We start from the raw sequence: 24,047 nt of genomic DNA, 5'->3' as shown, positions 1-24,047 counted from the left end.
GCCGTCCAAGACGCAATGATTGACGCCATTCCATTTACAACACCAAGACAACACTCGACGGCCCTGCCCGAGGAAATCCTGGGCCTTATCTCAATGAGGAACCGCCTCAGGAGATACTGGCAGCGTACCAGGCGCCCGTTCTATAAACTGCACGTCAACAGACTCCAGGGCATAATACGGAATAAAATACAAACATTCAGAAACGAGCAATGGGGACAGAAACTCGCTGGGCTGGATACCACACGTCCTGGCGTATGGCAGCTGGCCAGACACTTCACCAGGGGGGACGGCCCAGCCTACTCCGCGACGGAAAAGGCAGAGCTTATGGCCACAACACTTGCAGCGTCCTTCATGCCGAATCTGGTTCCTTCAGACCCAGCATTCACACTTGAAACGGACCAGGAGGTTACACGACTTCTAGCCCAGCCCTTGCGCAATGAAATAAGACGTACTAGCACAAATGAAATCACATGGGCTATCAAACACACCAACGCTAGAAAAGCCCCTGGGCCTGTGGGCCTGATGGCATTCAAAACCGTGTCCTCCAGGAGTTCACGGATAAAGCTGTAGAATACCTCACACACTTCACGAATGCCATCCTGACACACCAAAAAACTTCCCTGACTTTTGGAAGGCGGCCAAGGTCCTAATGTTCAGGAAGCCAGGGAAAGACCACTCCCTCCCACAAAATTACCGACCCATCAGTCTACTGTGTTCGCTCAGCAAGATTGTTGAGAAGGTAATACTAAAACGTATCACTAGGCATTGCATCGCCAACGACACCCTAAGACCGGAGCAATTCGACTTTAGAAATCACCACTCGACAACACAACTACTCCTCCACGTAGTCGAACATATAACACAGGGCTACAACATGAACAAAGCCACAGGGGCCGAGTTCCTAGACATCGAAAAGGCTTTCGATCGTCTCTGGCACAACGGACTCATACGCAAACTTAGCGAAGCTGGTTTCCCAGACGGACTCGTACGTCTCATACACTCATATCTCACGAACAGATGTTTCAACACTAACGTGCAGGATAAACAATCAACACAACATGGTATCCAAGCTGGAGTACCCCAAGGGAGCATCCTAGGGCCCATCTTGTTTAACCTGTACATTAATGATTTCCCAGTGACACAAAACACGACGTTAGATGTCTACGCGAATGACACAGCCATCCTCGCGCAAGACTGGAAACCGTCGAACATCAATTCGCGAATACAGACAGCACTCAGAACAGCTGAGCCTTGGTTGGAGCGATGGCGTATTAAAGTAAACGTCGACAAGTGCGAAGCAGATCTGTTCACACGCAGACCGAAACTACTGCGCAAACACCAACACTGTAGACCAATAACACTACATACACGCCCAATACGTTTCCGAGAGAAAGTCAGGTACCTTGGTGTGTGGCTGGACCGGAAACTTACATGGGGGGACCACATCGAATACGTTGCCAACCGAGCGCACGCGAGGCTCAAACAGCTCTACCCAATGCTCAACAGGGAAAGCACACTGAATAGGAGGGTGTCGATGTCCATATACATGACACTGATTAGACCTCTGATGACGTACGCAGCTCCCGTCTGGGGATATGCAGCCCCTACACGACTGCGCCGCCTGCAGATCATACAGAACAAGGTGCTACGAATCACTAGCAACGCTCCATGCTACACACGCACCGTAGATCTTCACCATGAATACTGCCTTGATACCCTCAAGGAAGTATTCAAAAAACACGCCACACGACTATACAGGAACTCGAGACACTCGAACAATCCTCTCATCTTCACTCTGGGAAACTATGATCACAACCACAGGTGGAAACACAAGCGGCCAAAGACACTGCTAGCTAGGGCATAGCCACCTATGGTAAACTAACATACGCAAACAGCGACAAACGTCGGCAAGCCCCCGCATATCAGCAACACTGACTGGCAACTACCAGCTGCTATTATAGCCGACCAACAGGCCACAGCAGGGACACCGACGAGCTCGCCCACAGACGCACAAACAATCTGCCAACATTCCCTCACACTGTGCCTCCGGTATATGACCTATCGGACACAAGATCGATAACAAACCTAACTGTTGCAGGTTGCTGACGCTGAACGAGGACTCTGTACCAGCACCCAGCGCCAGCCGCCGAGCAGCTCAAACGCACAATGTCAAGGTATCGACATGCATGCTACCCACCACTAACAAAGCCTATCCTTGCACAACCTATCGCAGGCAGCAAGACAGCCGCTACTGCTCTTACCACCCGACCTAACTTTCGCAGAGGTTTTTTCCCTTGGCTCTTGCCTTGGCACTTTTTTTCCTCTGCCCTTCGAGCCGTTACCCTTCGTCAGATTTCGACCAATCTACCTCCAGATGAGCGCGTATTAATGGTTAATCCTAACCAGACGTACGCAGAGATGGCAGTAGACCTTTTGTGTTGGCCATCATGCCGGTGTGGGCGTGGAGGGGCTCCACCTCTATTTAAAAAAAGCGTCTTCGTCAGTCTTCAATGGTTCATCTGAGGATGGCTGGCAGTTGTCCAGTCGAAATATCGTGGATGGAAGCTAACGACAACCGGCTGCAAGCCCGAAATCTTTCTGGATAACTCTTTCAACATTCAATTCGCCGGGATTTTAAATTTCGAAGGTGTAATTGTCTTATGACGCTCATAACTTCTCGTGTAAGATGGAAAAATACTTGTGTGAAGAGAGCAATTTCTCCACATAAGCGGCTGACAGTTAGAATAAGATCCTTGGCGACAGGAAGGAGCTACAAAGGCCTACAATCTTCTACTCAGTTTCGAAAAAGGCATGAAGGAAAATTATACTCAATACATGCGAAGCTATTTATACTGTGTTGGAGGAGGATTTCACAAATGCAAGTAAAGTACTGTACCTCAGTTCTGACAAGTTAGGTCTTAAGCGCTTGATCGTCTTTGGAGGCAACAAGGAAGAATTCAGGAGTGTACATGTCTTCCATTGCACACGTCCTGTAGGATAGTTATCAATTTTTAGTTGTAGATGAGTTTGAAACACAGTGTATTCTTTGTAATTATATGTGTGACCAATGAGTGATAGTTTAGTTTGCTTCTAAGGCAGGATTTCTAAGTCCCTGCCTGAAGTACACCAGCGAGCTCTTCAAAACCTTTGCACCAAAATATAAAACTCCATTGTGAACTCTGGACAGGGATTCATAGTCTGTTTGGAAAGTTTTACTTATAGTATTGTGGTAATGAAGTCTATCTTTTATTGCCGTTTCTATTTGCTGTAGAGTCGACTGCACGTATTTTCTGTATTAAAGAATTGTAAGCAGATGCCTTCTTTTTTTCCAGCAGTGTTTTTCCTGCTCTTGAATTTCCACAAACATATGTAACTACCATATATATATCGATAAATTCAGCAATGAACTATTTAAAGCACTGAAGTACATTTGTTATTTTAAATTTCATCACTCAAACACGGATGAGAAACATTAGAGTGAACAAACAGATAACTCAAACACATTTCACACGCCAGATTTGCGGCGATCTTCTGTCCACGCGCTCCTGCTTGTCTGCGCAGGGGTGTTTTGAACCCATAGATTTGAGCAGTTTCGCTCAAAACTCCAACTTCCAGGTTTGCGCACACCTCACCGCCCAGATGTGATGTGAGCAGAAGCACGCTACTTGCACGGGTATGCCAAAGCCCGTTCACAGCAACGATCTGCTTGCGCAGATTTCTGCGTAAGCGTCTGTGAATACAATAAAATGTTGCAGATGTGTTGAGTCTAGAGAGCCTATCCAATATAGTGATCGCTCGCCATCTGTCTATGAAAGAAATTTCAGCGGCAAATGACTACTATCTCTTAACCTCGAAGTTTATTTCCGTTACTCAGAAATTCGTAAAGGGGAAAATCCTGTTATTGTCTGTGTTCACGGTTTGTGTTGCAAAGAAAAGCAAATAAAATGCAAGAAACAGGAAAACCGATCAAAATGATCTAGACAGCGGCTGCTTAAGCGAAGCCAGTTTTCGGATATAAATTTACTTCTCGAGTTGCAGGGCGAACACTACGACTGGCGTAAATGTTTGCGGATGGATCTGGAAACATATAATTATCTTTCAACTTTCACAGCTTCTCGTGTAATAAGAAAAAATAGTTGTTTGAGTAAAGCAATTTCCACATAAGCAGCTGATGGTGGTGTTAAGATTTCTGGCTATAGTAGTACAAAGATCTAGAATTTTCTACTGCCATTGCGAAACGAGCATTGAGTTCAAAATGATATCGTACCCAACCAATGCAAAGCTATTCATGTTGTCGTGAAAGAATATTTCATCAAGGCAAATGATGTACCTGTATTCAATATCGTAATATATCAATCCTGAGAGATTACGGATTATATTTTTACAGTTTTATATGTATTTGAAACTCAATATATTTTTAGAAACTGTAGGTGTTCCCAATGAGCTACAGTGTAGTTTGTTTCTGCGTCTGGATTTTCAGTTCTCTGCACGAAGTCTACCAGAAATCTGTTATATTCATTTGCACCAGAATATAAAGCTCCTTTCTGAACTATAAAATATGAACTCGTACTCTGTGTGGAAAGTTTTAGTTCTGGTATTGTAGTAGTGAAGTATTTTTATTTGATACTGTAGTACATTTCACCTCCAGTTCACTGTTGTTGTGAACCACATGCTATGTTAGGAAATAAAAAAAAGTGTAAGATCACTATTTATCTGAAGGCACTGTTACAAGATATTCCATTACCACAATATTCTGACTGCACTCTTCTTAAGAATAAACAGGGTATACTTGTTTTTGCTAGACTGTCACATAAGATTACATCTTTACGTCATTTTGGATAAAGTATTCGAGCTGTTGACGGCTATCTCTGCCTCCCCATCAGGAAGAAAAAGTCTTGAGTGTGCTTTTGGAAATGACGAGGCTTGAAAACTGAAAATTTTCTTTCATAATGAGAGCGATTTCTAAGTGCAAAGCAAGCAGATCTGAGAATTTTGATTCAGTTAACCTTATGCTAGTGCCACCTCAGTTTGATGAAATAATTCCTATCAGTAGCACCTACAAGAGGAACTGAGGATAGCTCTTAGTTACCTGCAGTCATCTCCCTATACATTTCAATAAATTCAGCAATGAAAACCACTAAAGCCCTGACATGCATCTACCATTTTATAATTCACTGTGGGCACACAGACAAGCCATATTTGCTGCTATCTCCTGTCCACATGCTACAATTTGTCGACCCATACCGTATGTGTTTGAGGCCCACAGATTTGAGTAAGTTTCATCAAACCCCAGCTGCAACCTCCAGGTTTGCGCACGTCAAATTTCTGTGCAAACCTCTCGTCTACATGCCATTGTCTTCTCATGGAGGTAAGAATAGAGGGAGACGCCGTGACGTCACAGCTGTGAAGCTATGTGAAGCCGAGGATAGCCATCTCAATCCGACCAAAACATTATGCTGCTGTAAGCTTGTGTGCATAGGCTTGTCGCTCGCTTTTGGAAGGATTTTGCGCTATTATGGTGACTTATGTGGTGTTTTGATGTACGAATCGTTCTGATTGTGATGCGAAATCGAAGGGAATAACATTTCATGTGTAAGTTGTCTCGTTAAGTGCGATTTTACAACTTCATTGTGAATGAACGTGTGCTACATCGGTACTTGTACTATAGCGTGTTTTTCTCCTGTATGACTTTAGATTTCCTAAAAATGAAAGTCAGAAAGCTCTATGGGAGAATGCCGTGAGGAGGAAGAATTGGCGTGCGTCTGAATGGAGCACTATATGTTCTCAGCATTTCCGAGAAGTGGACATAGACCGAACTTCCCTTTCAACAGTAAGGCTCCGAGAAAATGCTGTACCATCAGTTTTCCCTACACACTCAAAACATTTGCAAAAGGTATGTTAATTCAAAGAATTATATTCTTAGTTTTCAGGTTCACGTTTCAGTATAATACGTACGTATCGTCGATAATCGAAGTGTTGAGTAACTCACTTTGTCTCCATCATGTACCAAATTAGAAGCTAACATTACATTAACTGGCGTAAAGTATAGGCCTAAACAGGACACTGTGTAGATTTGCCATTTGATGTACCGTATTTCAGTAAATATTGGTGGTAATGAACAGTGTTTCCCAGTAGTGTAACGTAACTGAAATGTCCCAGTACGTATTACAAACAAGATGTATTTATGGGGCTTTGGAGGCAGTGTAAAGCTAACTTAGTTTTCAGTTTCTATTATTTAGTTTGTGATACACGTTTATTACTGAATTAACAAAATTGTATCGTTTACATTGAAGGCTAGTTATTCGTAATATTACATTAAAAACTATTTTTAATCAGAAGAAACGCGGAATTTCGCATTTACGAGATTTTATTTTAAACAAAAACTTTGAACCAACCAATCTGATGACGTTACATGCGTATATGGTGCAATTAGCGATTGTAATACACGCAGCGCTATAGCACACTGGCAATGTTTTGGTCAGAGTGTGATGGCAGCGAGCCACGCCCCCATGGCTTCAAAACGTAGTATGGCTGGGATACGTAGCTCCATCTCCCCTTATTCTTACCTCCATGGTCTTTCTGCGTAATTATATCGTTGCATGTGGACGGGCCCTCACGCATACGAAAGTTAAAACAAGGTTTTGTAACCTCCTTGAATCTGTCATGTTCAGAGTAGTTACCATTGGTTCGGAGTGTGGGGGTCTTGACATTCGAAGAACGTTGACAAATGTACACTTCGTTATGTAAAATCAGCTGATGTTCTGCCCCGGCTGCTAGTCTGCTTACTGCTACCGTGTTGCTACTGTTACCAGACACTCAGATAATATACGAGTTATGGCGGATGGAAGTATGGATGAGTGCTATCAGGTGGTTCTTCAGCTTGCAAAGGATGCTGGCAAAGTGAGTTAAGTCTTTTTTACCGTCCCCACGGGCTCTAGATTAATACACTGTCAGTACTTTTATGTGGAGGTAATAGTAAAACCGTGAAATGTGAAAATGTGTTCCATCAGTTGAATGCCGGGGAACAAAAGTCGTTTAACGAGAATGCATTTGTTTTACGTACGTCGTTTTTATTAAGTTTTAAAAAACAAAAAAAGGAACTTAATGGTGCATAATAAAGTAGCAGGCTCTAACAAGTCAGGTGGCATATCCCAACCTTCAGAACCAGATCAGGGAAACATATGATCCCGACCAATCTTGAGATGTATTGGTCCTGGTCAAAACAAAGAGCATGAATAACACACCCTAAAAGTAAATAAACTAGCTAGGTCCAGCATAAACACCGTACGTTGTTGCAGCAGAAATGAGCTCATTATGTTACACATAAAGGGCAAGCCTTAAAACACGTTATTGCATCTGTTTACCAAACACCAGCGTTTGATGAAGAAACAACTGCAGAAAACTCCCTGCTTTAATTTTCAAGACTGCTAAATGTAAGCATCATAAAATTTTTAACAAAGGAGATATTGACCTATATATGAATAAAGACAAAAAAGTGATTTGTATACTACATATGTTAAGATCAATGAATTTTTACTGCTTAAGTGACTAAACCAGCCAGGATGGAAGCATACCTTCACAATGTAATTAGCAATGTGTTTAGAAGTTGAGTAGACTGTAACACCATCAAATTAGGAATAACTGACAATGATGACATTCGGCTCAAAGTTGGAAACCTGACTATTGATAATTCCAAGATGTTAACTGCATATGACTTCTCAGTGAAAAGAATATTGAAATAATAAGGAATGACTGAGACCAAAATAGTGGTCCAATATATTAACCAGTGGGAAGACATTACTGAATGTTTCCCCACATTAATTTCCTTCATAATTCATGCACTAGACAGGATCTGTTCATTTGTTACTAAAAGATGCAATATTAGCAACAGGCACAAAATGCAACATACAAAAATGTGGTACATAACAAAAACTCAGTAGAATCAGGATAGTTTTACTCCAACAAAAGGACAGAATAGATGACACTTGTGTGAAGAAATTCAACTAGGCTTTATAAACTCAAGAAAAATTTACAAATCTGAAATTAGAGTAGCAAAAATCAAAGTAAATGAAGAGTACATCTAGAATCTTAAAAATAAGTGTAAAGCAGTTTGGATTATATTGAAATGGAGATAAACACAGGAAAGGAACTCACAACAAATATTTTGTAAACTCTGAAAGTTCTCTTGTATCACAAAGTGATAATACATCTGATGCTGAGACCTTCCTTTTGCAGTCACAGAGTAAACCAAATGAAAGATTCACTTGGAAAAGAATTATTGCTTCAAACATTACTAATGCCATAAATAAGTTGAACAGTCCCAGAACAGAGGACTACTATAGGTTCAGTAGGGTAACTATGTTCTAAAATCTATAATTAAAGAAATCAGAAAGCCTCTTCTCTATCTTATAAACAAAATTCTTGATGATAGTACTGTTCATGAGTGCCTTAAAATTACAGCTACACTTCCAATTTACAAAAAAGGGCGACAGAGCCTTGCCAGGTGACTATAGACTAATATCACTTGTTCCTATAATATTTAAGATCAGAGAGAGCTGCATACATACATATATCTATTAGTACTTTGAGAATAACAATTTACTGAATGAAAGACAGTTTGGATTCAGGTCAGACCAATAAATCATAAAAGCTATTGAAAGTCTGTAAATTGCAATTCATAATGTTTATGAAAGGAAACTGATCACCCGTGTCTCACATATAGACTTTGGTACAGCTTTCGATTCTGTATCACATGAGATTATTGCAAAAAAGACTGTTTACTATGGTTTTGTAGGTAAACCACTAAATTTAGTTAAATCCTACTGAAGCAACAGACAGCAATTAGTGCATGTAAACAAGGACGGGTCAAAACTAATGAAATTTAGTGGAGGAATCCCACAAGGCTCTTTCTTTGGGCCATTCCTTTTTATTGTTTATGTTAATGACTCCTCAAACTATATAACAAACACTGTCCAAACAGGCCTTGAAGGCCCAACGGTAATGACCGGTCGGCATATCTTCCTCAGTCTTTAGCCGGCACCGCATTCGGATACAATGGGGCATGTAGTCAGCGCACTATTGAGCCTCAAAATAGACTATCCTCTTGGGGCAAGTATATAAAATATCTGACCGGTAAACGTGCACATGTGATTTTGCTACCATACAAACTAAAATACTCTAGCCACAGAAAATTACTGGTTCTCTGTTACTATACATTCTTTCTGTCACAGATGCTGTATGATGTGATATTATGGGGAAATTAACTGTACAAACTGCATTTTCAGATGGCGGAAAAAAAAGCAGTCAGCTGGATTCAAGGATTGGGCCCTAGAGAATCCTATAAGAAACATTCTATGTGAACTCAGTATAATGACACTCCAAAGTCTTCATATTTATGATTGCTTAATATATGTCAAATTAAATATACAGAAATATATTTAAAAAGAAAGATGATGAGACTTACCCAACAACTTCCTTCTCCTTCCCTCTTTCCTGACGAGGCAACCGTTGGTTGCGAAAGCTAGAGTTTTGTGTGTATGTTTGTGTTTATTTGTGTGTCTATCGACCTGCCAGCGCTTTTGTTGGGTAAGTCTCATCATCTTTCTTTTTAAATATATTTTTCCCACGTGGAATGTTTCCCTCTATTATATTCATAAATATACAGAAATTTACTCCAAGAATGAATGTACATATGCACAGTACCAGAAACAACACCATTCTAGATATAATATATTCAAGGCTCTCATTGGTACAAATAGCCACAAACACCTAAGTCTGAAGATGTATAATAAGCTGCCGCAATTAGTAAAAATCCCCAATGTAACTAAATTTAAGGCAGTGTTAGAAGTATAGTTCAAAATATGGTGTATTATTAGTGGCAAAAATACCTTCAAAGTAACCTGAAGAATATCTATAATGAGGATGAAAACACTAATTACTAGGAAATAATAATAAAATATAAGTGATCATAATCTATTGAGTGGGAGTAGTTGTCATTCAGAAAGTCTTTTAATTCATTTTTTAACACTGATTGGCTTTCTGTCAGACTTTTAAAGCTATTTGGTAGGTGTCCAAAGATTTTTGTGGCAGCGTAATTCATCCCTTTCTGTATTAAAGTCAACTTAAACACAGAATAGTGAAGATCATCCTTTCTTCTAGTGTTGTAGCTATGTTCTTTGCTGTTTTTTTTTCTTCCTTTTTAACTGGGGTGGGTTCTTAATAACTTCGAATATTCTGATTACATGTTTTTGTGCAGTGAATACTTTATCTCATAGTGATGAATTACCCAAAAGTATGATGCCATATGAAAGCAGTGAATGAAAATAAGCATAGTAGGCTAATTTATTGATATGTTTATCACCCAAATTTGCAATACCCCTAACTGCAATTAATGTGCATATAATATATAATGGAAGAGAGGATGTATTTTTATGTGAAATTGTGTAGATATGTAATGAAATATAGTAGAATGTAAATTATGTAATGGAATCATCAATTTGTGTATATGTTAAAAACTATATGCATTTAGCTGAAAGTATGTGCATGTGTATAACTTGAATTGATGAAGGCAATTGCATGGTAAACATACTGAAAGAGTAATAAATAAACATCTAAACATTTTATCTGGAAACAGTCAGTCTCACAGTCATTTGTTAGCTTTATGCCAATTTCCAGCTATGGGTAGGGTCCTGATAGTAGTTTATCATTAGTACCTTGTTTCCCGAATGTGAATCCCAGGTATATAATTGTATCTGGCTGTGATACAGTATTGGATTCTGAATGATTGGGGTGAGAGGGAGATGAAGAACTGTCTCTACTACACATTCCATCCTCCTGTAAAGTACACTAAATGATCAAAAGTATATGGACACCCCCAAAAACAAACGTTCTTCATATTAGGTGCATTGTGTGGCCACCTTTTGCCAGGTACTCCATATCAGCAACCTCAGTAGTGATTAGACATTGTGAGAGACCAGAATGGGGCACTCCACGAAACTCACGGACTTAAAAAGGGGTCAGGTGATTGAGTGTCACTTGTGTCATGTGGCTGCATGCGAGATTTCCACACTCCTAAACATCCCTAGGTCCACTGTTTCCAATGTGATAGTGAAGTGGAAACATGAAGAGACATGTACAGCACAAAAACGTACAGGCCGATCTCATCTGTTGACTGACAGAGACCGCCGACAGTTGAAGAGGGTTGTGTAATGTGTAATATGCAGAAGTCTATCCAGACCATCACACAGGGTGTGGAGATGGCAAATACCTGGTGAACATCATCTGCCAGCGTATGTAGTGCCAACAGTAAAATTCAGGGCCGGTGGTTGTGTTTTTCATGGAGGGGGGCTTGCACCCCTTGTTTTTGTGGCAGTATCACAGCAGAAACCTACATTGATGTTTTGAGCACGTTCTTGCTTCCCACTGTTGAAGAGCAATTCGGGGATGGTGACTGCATCTTTCAACATGATCGAGCACCTTTTCATAATGCATGGCCTCTGGTGGAGTAGTTACACGACAATAACATCCCTGTAATTTGGACTGGCCTGCACAGAGTCCTGTCCTGAACCCTATAGAACACTTTCGGGATGTTTTGGAACACTGACTTCAGGCCAGGCCTCACCGATCGACAGCAGTACCTCTCCTCAGTGCAGCACTCTGTGAAGAATGGGCTGCAATTCCCCATGAAACCTCCCAGCACCTGTTTGAACATATGCCTGTGAGAGTGGAAGCTGTTATCAAGGCAGAGGATGGGCCAACACCATATTGAAATCCAGCATTACCGATGGAGTGCACCATGAACTTGTAATTCATCTTCAGGCAGGTGTCCAGATACTTTTGCTTAGCAGTAAGCCTGCCTAAACTACTATTTACACATTACAGAAATAAAATATACACACATGTAAAATATTTTCAAAGCAGGATAGGGTTAGGTGTGGGGGCATCGTTAAGTGGATATGTTAGTCATCACTAACTTGAGCCACATTCCTTGACATTATGTGGAGAGAATTGGCATTACACCTAATACAGTTGTGCATAATCTGGCCATTATGAATTTCTTTTATCCTTCCTGTTCCTCTTGGCAATATCCTGGAGATACCGTCTATGGAACTCCATGGTTGACTACTGTGGGATATAATTGCCCTGTCATACTTGCAGCTTTTTTCTGATCCTGCCACAACTCTCTTTTAATTTTTTCCTTGCGCAGATGTTGGTTGTCCCTAGTTGTTTGGTGTCCACAGTATAGTCATTTTCCCATTTCTCAAGTTTACATTTGTGGTGGTTGTGTACCTTGCGTAACAGGTAAAAGCATTTATGAATGTACAGTTTGATTTAGATTAAATAGTTTGAAAGGTAAGTGAGTGTGTAAGGAAGCTGGTCATTTTCAGTTGCTTGAGTATGAATTGGGGCTTAAACTCGCATACACAAGACTGGCTGTTTGTGGCCACATAGGTACATGATCAGTCGCAAAACACTGTAACCTCATGTTGAAAACATTGCCCAAGGGAATATCTGTACCCATTCATTGTGCATGTTAAAAGCTTTATTTGCCTCAGGAAATCTTTGAATGCTGTCTCTATTGATCTTGTTTTCATTTTTACTTCTTTCCCTACCGGAGGGAAGTCTTTTAATATGTTCACTAATGCTCATAGTTTCAGCTGTTCTTTTCTGAATATACCAGTATGTCCCTTTAACAAAAATCATACTTTAACAAAATAAACATTTTTAAGTTAATGTTCGTCTAACAGATACAGGGAAGAATGCCCATTTTTCATCAGTTATTCAAAGGACCTTGTCTTGTTATTACTGATATACAAAAGCGTAAATGTCATTTAAGTATCTGAAAATTGTTTTGTATATTTCATATGTATGGTTTGTCTGCCATTAGGCTTCTGTTTCTAGTTTCTTTGGAAACAATTTGAGATACTAATAAAGTGTTATTTGTTCATAAAATTTTGTGTACATGAATAGTGTATTGGGTCACAGCTGTCATTTTGTTTTTCCTTAGAGCTGTCAAAAACACCATCATGTCTCCTGTGACATCCTACCATATATTTGCTTTTTTGAGAGTTTTGATTCAACGTGACATCCTACCATATATTTGCTTTTTTGAGAGTTTTGATTCAAAAATCACAAGTTACTGGTTGTTTGCATTCTATTGCAGTTAGTGAGAGATCGTATATGGAAGAAAAAGGATATTGAATTTAAATCGTGTGAAGTTGACCTTGTAACAGAGACTGACAAAGAAGTTGAGAAGCTCTTGATCTCTGGACTATCATCACATTTTCCGTCACATAAGTGAGTATGTGCTATATCAAATACCTTCATAAAAATCAAAAGAAAGACATCAAATTTTCCATTAAATGTCTAGTGTCATACTCATTTATTTATTTTATTTTTTTCAGTAGTATGTGATTACCATAATGCAAACCAATGTTGCATATATCTTTGACTTTTATGTCAATAGATTTCCTTGCAACAGGTGGTTCATTTGCTGCATAAGGTCTGAGTAACTTACACATCCTTCCTAACTCTACTCAAAGTACACCCCTTTCCTACCTGATTAAGGAACTAACAATCCCAAAAGCTAGGACAGTACTTTCTACTTTTGTGTGTTTCTGTCAGGAGTGTTTAGGACATTGCTTCTTGATGACAGGTTTTCCGGTAATTAGTTTCCTCAAGTGAATTTTCCTTTTGATATGTTAATTGTTACAGCTAAACCCATGCCTAATTCATAACAGTAGAATATATGTGGCCAGTTCTTCAATGTAGATTTTAAGCATCCATAGTTTTAAATATTGATTTTCTAGGTGATTATGCAGTATGATGGTTAGTTTATGAGCTCTTGCAGCATTTAACACGTTTTGTGTTTTTTTTTTTTTTTTTTTTTTTTTTTTAATTGCCATTTAATTCTCTGTCATTGAGTCATTGTTCATTGTTATTACCTGGGCCCATGTTACGCTGTCAAAGATCTTTAACACACATTTTATAAAAAGATAGGACTAGGTGTTAACTTTAAAAAAAAGTATTATAAAAGCACTCCAGTGCACATTTCAAATATTTTATGAAATGTCTTATTTTATAAAAGATTTTTGACAATTACCTTACAGTGTGCGTTTATCAGCTTTGTTCCAAGATGCAACACAAAAACGATTTGCAAATGGTGGCATATAATCTTAAAATCGTTTGTGGTTTGAAAACGTAACTATAAAATACAAAATCATACAAATTCCTCATGATAAATATTAAAGCTAATGGGATGACCACAGGAAATTTGGGATGTTGTGTGGGAACAGACTGAAATCTAACACAACAGCCACAAAATTACATGAATAATGAAATATACAAAATTTAACAATGGCAGAAACATGATATAGCGAAAGATCAAAACAGAAATCTGAAAATAAATCACAGTATGTACTTAGCAAAAAATCACAATCTAATAAAACAGGGTACCGACAACCGTAATTGATCTATATAGTTCATGTGAAAGAGCAACAATGCGACAGAAATCCAAAAACAATTCCTGCGAAAAAGCAAGGCTGATATGATGCAGCAACTTTCATCAGTCTCACACTTTCTCCACAGATACAACACTTCACATACTTGGCAGTTAAACCAAATAACTGTAGGAATTTAACCACGCGTAGCATGTTATCCTCCATTGTGACATGCAGGGACCTACTCTTCAAACTTCATTCCCACATCCGTAACTAGCAAACGTTGAAACATAAAACTGCGAGAAATATTGCGAAAGATGTGGACCAGAGATGTTGAAAACTGATTAAAAACATAAAGGTTTACTATAGACTTTGTATGATGTAAGAGTCACATTACATTTAGGATATTGTTTTTGTAATACTATTAAATCAGATTGTCATTACATGCGACAAACTCTTTGGGTGCAGTGGGCAATACATCTGAAATGATCACTTGAGTATAGTGAGAGTAGTTAGACAGGAAATGGTAAATTCTATAATCTGTACATGTTATAACTGTAATGCATAGCACAATTGCTGGAGGAAAGGTGGTTGAGTATCTATATAATGAGCTTGGATTAATAATGAATTGTTCATTTGCCATTCATGTGAATTTAAGATAACCCCATAATATTTGCTAAACAATGTGTTACTGTCAGCTCTTTTTTTTGATTTAATATGTGCAAGTTTTTTCAACCATATGTGACACTTTAACATCCATCCATAAGATGAAGAAAGTGAAATTCAGGCTCTGACAGAAAATTTTGTCACCAGTCAACCTTTAAGAGTGTTTGCATTGGTACCCTGTGAGGCTGTAATTTTGATTCAGATTTGCAACAGGCTGCTCTACTTTAGCATGTTGACAAACACAGGTAGTTTTTTTCTTTCTGTAAACATTCACTTATTACATCAGTTGAACTTGGGACATGCAACTTTGGTGTAATTCACAATGATGACATTTGATCACTAACCGTACACAATAACTGTGCTGGGTAACAACAGGTCACAAATTGCTGTGACTCTGATATTATTGTCTTTGACTAAAAAGTTATAATAATATCTTATCAAATGCAGAATATTTTACACTTCCAGCTTCACCAGAGGTTGCTGAATGTGAGCTGTTATTGCTCACCGTATTTACCAGTCATTTGAGCAAACATGTTATGTCCTCTTGTTATGATCCACAAAGTCATTTTAGAAACATGATGTGAAAAACAGTATTCCTCCTGGCTAATGTGTTGTTCCTCCAAAGGCTGATGTCACCTAATGCTCTTAGAGAGTCATCTTTAAATTTGACTCTCCATTTCTTTGAGGACTATGAAATTTTCCAGTGAGGTTTCAACTCTCACATACTAATTTATTTTAGTTTCATCTGCTATATTTGCTCTCTGAAGATATTTCTGAGGTTATTTTGACTTTTGTATTTACTCCTTGACTTGTCAATCAGAGATCCTTGTGTTCAGTGTACAAACCCACACTTTGAGGCCATGGGTTTAATTATGATTACCTTTATTCACTGATTGTGGCTTACTTTGTTAGGACTACTGAGAAGTTAAAGGTCTCTCGTGTTTTCATTTTAGTTTACAGCAAAAATTTTCTTCCTTTTAACAGTGTTATTAACTTTTTGAAAACTTGTTTTTCCTCCTGTTGGAAATGAACACAAGGGCTCAGAGCATAAAAAATGGTACATGGGAAATGTCAGGTGGGAAGCTACCATTGCTATTTGAATGACATAGATTATATTTCAGAGTATCAACAGCTTATCTTACAAACTCTGAAAAGCATTGCATGTTGCATGGGTAGATGATGTAATATAAAAAAGATGTCAACTTTACAAAATTTTCTGCACAGCACATCGTGTTTCCTTGTTACTGATGCACTGAACTTTCTTCATAGTTTGGAACACAGCCATAAGTTTGTCGAATAAAGGTGATGTTTTTCCACTCAATGTGTAATATGTATTCTCAGTGTGTAATACGTATTAAGTCTACTTCATGGTCACGTCAAATTTTGTCTTATACAGTTGTTTCCAAATTTTTGCGTAAAACTTATGCAAGCATTTGTAAGTAACAAATACGGTAAACCTGACTGATATGTCAAACATTTGGACTTAGTCTGATTGATTATCATCTTACATGATCTAATGTAAGTTGAATCTGTTAAATGGTGATTCAACAAGATTAGTGGATTGTTTTCAAAACATTGACTCCTTTTATCCAGAATTCTGTCTAAGATATTAAAAGCTGTTATTACAATCCTTGAGTTCAAATGGAGTTCAAATGATACAAAAATAAGAACTATTATGCAAATTTATGTACTTAGCAAATGTCTAACTCATGATGGTCAGATCCAAAGTATTTTCCATTTGAGCCCTCACATCTGCGTTTGATCCTTTCACTGCTTGAAACATTTTTACCTGCAGTTTTCCTTGTTGCTACATTAGAGGTAAGCAGTTTATCCATTCTAAACAGTGCAAGAGCATGTCTGTATTAAACTCATCTACTACCACAGAGTTGATGAATTTTGATGAAACATCGCAGTGTAAATTAAGTCAAAGAATTCACATAGAAAAAAAGAAAGAAAGAAAGAAATTAAATGATCATATGGCTTTTATTGGCTGTGATATCCCCTTCGGGGTTCGGCGCTGTATTGCAAGTCTTTTTAGTTGACGCCACTTGCGTGTCAATAATGATGAAGGACGCACAACACCCAGTCCCCTGCTGGGAATCGAACCTGGTCCCCCTTGCATGGTAGGCAGTAACGCTATCACTGTGCTATGGATGCGGACTACACATTGAAACATGGTAACAGATGTTTCCTTAAATGTGAGAAGTATTACTGTTTTAAATTGTTTCTTCTTCTCACCTGTACTAAAACTGCCTTCTTTAGTTTTGAAGGGAAGATTTTGTTTACACATTTATAATTTCTGTTCGACTGCTTGTGCTCTGTAGCTGCATTATATGTATATCAGTTCTTATGGGTAAATTCTTTTTTTCTCCTATTTTCATTTTTCTAAATTTTCTAGTCTCTTTGTGCAAGAGACCATTTGCTCAAGAAAGAAAAATCCTTCTGGAGTAGAAATTCATCAGATTCTCAGTGTGGTATATTGTCTAACTTTAAGTTTCTGTGCTTTAAAGATAAAAATTCTGTGACAGAGAGATTCCAACAGCTTTCTGCTCCATAACTGTGCTTGCTTTTAGGAGAATGATGTAATCTGAGAATTTAGTACAGAGCATGTACTTTTTTAGTAATTGATGTATGTAGTGTTTCTCATGATGTGTTTAATGTTAAATAATTACTTTAATTCTAGTTATTCACATATCCATGCATTCTTTAATGATTAATGATGGTGGTATAAGTACTGTCTGTCTTTTAAGGAGTTCGTTATCACTGTTTGTAAAATATTTCAGATTTATTGGTGAAGAGGCAACAGCAGCTGGTGAGAAATGTGTACTAACAGATGATCCAACATGGATCATTGACCCTGTCGATGGAACAATGAACTTTGTTCATGGCTTCCCAAATGTTTGTATATCTATAGGCTTATGGAAGAACAAAACAGCAGAAATTGGTATCATATACAATCCTGTGCTAGAGCAGCTTTTCACTGCAAGAAAAGGACAAGGTTCATACATGAATGGTACTAGAATTCATGCTTCAAAGGAAACAGGTTTGTATGATTATCATTAGTTTCTATTATGAAATCATATTGTCCATTATTTTAAGGGGCAAAAAGATTGCCTGGCTTGAATAATTCAGAGTCCAAGAACAGAGCATTGAACAATTCAAAAGTGAAAATTGAAAATAAAAAATATCTTCCTGGCAGAATTTCCAATATAAATATAAGTACTAAGGACTAAATATAAGTACTAAGTTTCAGTTTAACTCCAAACCTGATGGTATTTCATCAAAACGTACAGTCGCTATCCAACAAAGTAAATGAATTCCATATTTTGTTAGAAAATGACATGAAAAACACTCCTGTATTATGTTTTACTCAACATTGGCTTGACAAAGAGAAACTTCATATGGTATGCATTCCAAGTTTTGTATTGGGTAATTGTTTTTGTTGGAAACTGTATAAACATGGTGGTAGCTACATTTATGTTAAAAATAGCATAAATTTTAAATGTATGCCTTACATAGAAAAATTATCCGTAGAGAAAGATATTGAGGTAATGGAACTGAAATCCTGGCTGAAAAAATTGCTATAATTTGTCTATACAGGGCGCCAATTGATGATATTAACATCTTGTTAAAGAACCTTAAAATATCGTACACAAGACCACACAAAAAATAGGAAACTAATTATATGTGGGGATTTCAACATTGACTTTGCAAGTGAGTCCAAACAAAAAACTGCTTTACTGAACCTTTTAGCAACTTTCAATTTAAAGGCTACTACAGAAACACCAATACACATCACAAAACCCTCAGCCACAATCCTTGATCAAATATTTTCAAATGTGCCCTTGCAATATTCAACACAAACCCACAATACAGGCTTTGGGGACCACAAAGCCCAAGAAATTAGTATAAGATTAGGAAAACAGTCTGGCTCAACTGAATGTCTAACAACTACATCTAGGAAGTATAATGACCAGAATATACAACATTTCCATAACTACCTGAGTAAAGAAACTTGGGATGACATCTATGAATGTAAAAGTAGAAATGATAAGTTCAGCAAACTCCTCAATAGTTTTTGCTATTATTTTGAGCTTTGCTTTCCACTACATAAAAAGACAGTCACAAAAAAGAATCTGAAAATAAAATGGGTGATAATAGGGATACAAATATCTGCGAAGAAAAAGAGATTACTTCATGAAATATCTAGACAGCACACCATATCCCCAGAATTGGTTCCTATTTTAAGAATTACTATAAGATTTTAACTAAAGTAATAAAAGAAGCAAAAAGAATGGCAAATAGTTCCTTCAAAGCAAATGCACCAAATAAAATGAAAGCCACATGGAACATTATAAGGCATGAAACAAGTAAAATGGAGAGAATACCATAATATCAAACTGAAAGAAAACTCTTCTGTATCTGATCCCCAGCAGATAGCAAATAATTTTAACTCATATTTCTCTCAGGCAGCCGAGATTCTGGTGAAGTAAAACTTTCCATATGCTGCCACTGCAAATCAGATTAAAACTATCCCTAGTAACAAGTCTCTCTTCCTATACCCAACAGATAACAGGAGATGCTAAAAACAATAGGAGAGCTAAAATCAAAATTTTCCTGTGGTATTGACAGCATACCAGACCATATCATTAAAAAATGTACACCCTTAGTAGTTAGGCCCATGGTAGACATATGCAATAGTTCACTTCCTCAGGGAATCTTCCCAGAAAGGTTAAAAATAGCTAAAGTGAAGCCATTGTACAAAAAGGGTGAAAAAAACAGATATAACAAATTACAGGCCAGTCTCCTACAATCTGTTTTTTCTAAAATAACTGAAAAAATCTTTTTTATAAAAGACTTGTAGATTTCATTTTAAAAAAATAAACTTTTCTCAGCCACAGAGCATGGTTTCCGAAAATGTAAATCCTCCGAGACAGCTATTATCGACTTCTTAAATGAAGCTTTAAATGCATTAGATAAAAAAGAGCACATAGCAGCAATATTCCTAGATCTTTCAAAAGCATTTGACATCATTAACCCTGGTCTATTGATTAGAAAGCTAGAAAATGTTGGTGTCAGAGGCCCAGCTTATGAGTGGGTAAAGTCATATCTACAAAACAGACTCCAAATAGTTGAAGTCTTGTACAAAGAAGGAAAAAATTTAATTTCCTATCAATCAGAAAAACAGTGTGTTAAATACGGTGTGACACAGGGTTCCGCACTGGGACCAATCTTGTTCTTGCTGTTTGTAAATGACTTGGAACCATCCAGCTCTAACTATAAGTACATAAAATATGCCAATGATACAAATATACTTATCAAAGGAAAGACTCCAGAAGAGCTCCAAAGTGAAATAAAAAAAGAGCACTTCACATGTATCAGAATGGTTCACAATGAACAACTTAATAATAAACACACACAAAACAAACACTATGCATCTACACACAGTGCAGAATAAAAAGCCTTTAACTGCAACCATAGAACTGTTAGGCAAAAGACTTGAAATTGTAAATAGCACCAAATTTCTGGGAGTTTGGATCCAAGATGACCTAAGATGGCAGAAACATACACAACACCTATGTAGTTAATTAAATACCATTTTTTTATAGTATAAAAATTCTTGCTGGATGCACAGCAAGTCATAAAGAATGTGTACTATGCCCAAGCAGAATCGCTACTAAGATGTGGTTTAATTTTCTGGGAAAATTCACCACCCAGCAAAAGCTGTTTTGTTGCACAAAAAAAGAATTATAAGAGCCATGGAAGGCACAGCAGCTCGATCTTCATGCAAACCTTCATTTAAAAAGCTTCATATTCTTCCATTACCATGCCTAATATCCTAGAAACAATAATGTTTATAAGGAAAATCGTAGATGAAAACAGAAAGATTGCTCCAAAAAACCTAAATATCCATTTGTACAACACAGGGAAGAATCAAGATTTACATATGCAGTTTTCACATACAACACTAAAACAAAAAGGAGCCTTGCAAGCAGGAGAAAAACTGTATACAAACTACCTATTTTTTAAAAAATTACGGCAGTAACTGGCATGCATAAATTCAAAACTGCAGTGAGTGACTACTTGCTACAGAATTGCTACTATAGTGTTGATGAATTTTTATCTACAATGTAAAATGTGAAAAATTTAAATAGTTTTACAATTAAGGCCAAAATAGAAATGTTTACATGTAGTTTTATCTGTGTATTATATATGGTTTATTACATATGTGTGTATCTGATAATCAAGGCCGAAAGTAAGAAATGTGTATGTGTAAAATTTATTTGTTTACTTGTGAAATTTTGTTCCCATATGTTACTTATATTGATATATACTGGAAACCATACAACAGTTTTCTGCTAGACTTTATTGCAATTATTTGACTTGTCCTACATCATTATGTAGCCCTGTACAATGTGTGATTCACAGGACCAATAAATATACTATTCAATACAATACATTCCCAAGTTCAGAAATGCTAGTGTCCACAACTCTGGCAGTCTGTGAAGCTTTAGCTTGGTGTTTACATTGTCAAATAGAAGCAATATAATAGTTAGGATACAGTATATGTTGAGATTCATTGCACTTTAACTCATCATATCATTTTGTTCAAAAATCGTTATTTGAGTATGTAGAAATGGTTGGATTATAAGAACTCCAACAATGAGTGTTTGCACCTTTTTCAATGTCTGAGTGGGTAGACTGATGGTTTACAAACGTAAAGGACAAGTGTTCTAATCTAACTGGTGTCAACTCTCTTTTTATTTATTTATTTATTTATTTATTTAGGCCTGTGCAGTTAATATTTTAAACCTTAATTCACTACAAATTTTGCAGCTGTAGGCTTTTCTAGGTTCCACATGCTATCAAAAGATTCCATTTTGTAATAGCCTAATCTTTAAACATACAGACTGATGGTCATAGTAAAAATATTAAAGCTGGATGTATTTATCAGTAATTACTTTGACCGCCACCTGATGTGTCTATAGTTTTCAGCTAAGAGAAACGTATCAGCTGTTTGACATATGTCAATGATATGCTTGAAAATGCCTGATGTGAGTGTTTGCGAGCAAAAAATATCTCAGTTTCAATATTTTTACTGTCACCATTTGTCTTTTAGTCTAGTGTGCTATAAATTTCATTTCTCCCAGATTTGATACAGATCATCATCATTCATTATAATTACCTGATCTACCAATCCAATCTGCAGCATTCAGCATCTACATCTACATGTAAGTGTGGCACCAAGTCAAATGCTTTTCAGAAATCAAGAAATACTGCATTTACCTGGTTGCCTTTATCCAAAGCTTTCCGTATGTCATGTGAGAAAAGTGTGTGTTGGTTTTTACACGATTGATGTTTTCGAAATCCATGCTACCTCATTATGTTTGAGCTCAGAATATGTTTTAAGATTCTAAAACAAATCGATGTAAATTATATTGGGTGGTAGTTTTGTGGATCATTTCTTATAGACGGGTGTGCCTCTGCCTTTTTTCCAAGAACTGGGCATAGTTTTTATTTGAAGGATATAAGGTAGATTATAGTTAGAAGAGGGGGGTAACTCAGCTGAAAAATCAGTATAGAATCTGACAGGGATTTTGTTGGGCCCTGGAGCTTTGTGAAGTTTTAGCAATTTCAGCTGTTTCTCAACACCTTTGACACTAAAACTTGCGTTCATCTTTTCAGTGGTACAAGGACTCCTCCGTAGCACCACATCCCAAATGCTTCTATTTTCTTCATTTGTGTGATGTTTATTGTTTTCATTTCACTTTTGTACAAGTGTACACTCAAGACAAATACTTCCGGAAACACTTTCTTTCCTATTGCCATTCTGAATTCTATAGCTTCTCAGTTCTTCAGCCATTGTCAGTAATTTTACTATCCAAATAGCAGTTTCATCTGAAACTATTAATATCTGATTTCCTAATCTAATTCCCTTGGCATTGCTGCAAGTAATTAGACTATATTCAATTACCCTTGTTTTGCTTTGGTTAATGTTCATCTTATAATCTGTTTTGAATCCACTGTTGGATTCTGTTCAACTGGTCCTCCAAGTTCTTTAATGACTCTTAACAGAATTGGAGTACCATCAAAAAAACATCAGTTTTTTTTCTTTCTTCTCTTGAACTTTAACTCTCCTTCCAAATTTCTCATTGTGCCATGTGTAACAGTTTTGTCTTGGTTGATTTTCCAAAAAATCTTCACAATCCTAAGGAAACATCCTCTACTCCAGGTGACTTGTTTCAACTTAGATTTTTTCCTTATTTTCCTTCACTAAATGCTCAATGCACAGATCAGATAAGAACAGAAATAGTTTACAGCCCTCTCTCACTCCTTTCTCAACTACTGCTTCCTCTTCATGTACACAGACTCTTGTTACTGTAGTCTGGTTTCTGTTCAAAAGTAGATAATTTGGCTGTCTGTTATATCATACATGCCACATAGGATAGTTTTGTATTGGTTGGATTTCCCAAAGACCTTAAAAAATCTTGGGGAATGTCCCCTATTCCAGGTGACTTGTTTCAACTTAGGTCTGTCAGTGCTATGTATGGGGTTCATTCAAATGAAACCTGGTCAGAGAGTCTACCTTTGCCTTAACACACAAGGTGGCACCACAAAACAGCGGTTATGGTAGCGCTATCCATTGGTAAAGAGACTGATGCATGCACAACGTTTGATGTTTCATAGCGCCAGTGTGGTTTTACGCTGGAGAGAAGATGGTCACACAAGGTATCGTCCACTATTGAACATGCAGACGAGTAAGCAGGAACAACAAGGAGTGATTTGATTTTTGGCAATGGAGGGAGTTGGAGGCCATGAAACGTATCGATGGTGAGTACAGTCTGTGTTGTTCAAGTGTTGTGGAATGGCACAAATGATTCCTTGAGGGGCGCAAGTCACTAGAAGACGATGCTTGTCCTGGACAGGCTCATCATGTCATCA

General features: G+C 37.6%; 1 protein-coding gene across 1 annotated transcript in view; it reads left to right on the top strand.

Moving 5' to 3' along the window:
• The first annotated feature begins 6,705 nt into the window (after positions 1-6,705).
• Positions 6,706-24,047, top strand: part of LOC126187815 (inositol monophosphatase 2-like) — a 42,256-nt gene continuing 24,914 nt past the window's right edge. The window contains exons 1-3 of the mRNA XM_049929102.1: positions 6,706-6,900; positions 13,163-13,296; positions 17,888-18,147. Coding sequence (XP_049785059.1) covers positions 6,835-6,900; positions 13,163-13,296; positions 17,888-18,147 — 460 coding nt within the window. The 5' untranslated portion in view covers positions 6,706-6,834. The remainder of the gene's footprint in view (positions 6,901-13,162; positions 13,297-17,887; positions 18,148-24,047) is intronic.

Source organism: Schistocerca cancellata, chromosome 5, assembly GCF_023864275.1.
Source record: "Schistocerca cancellata isolate TAMUIC-IGC-003103 chromosome 5, iqSchCanc2.1, whole genome shotgun sequence".
NCBI classification, from domain to species: Eukaryota; Metazoa; Arthropoda; class Insecta; order Orthoptera; family Acrididae; genus Schistocerca; species Schistocerca cancellata.
This window is presented reverse-complemented; position numbering and strand designations above follow the sequence as displayed.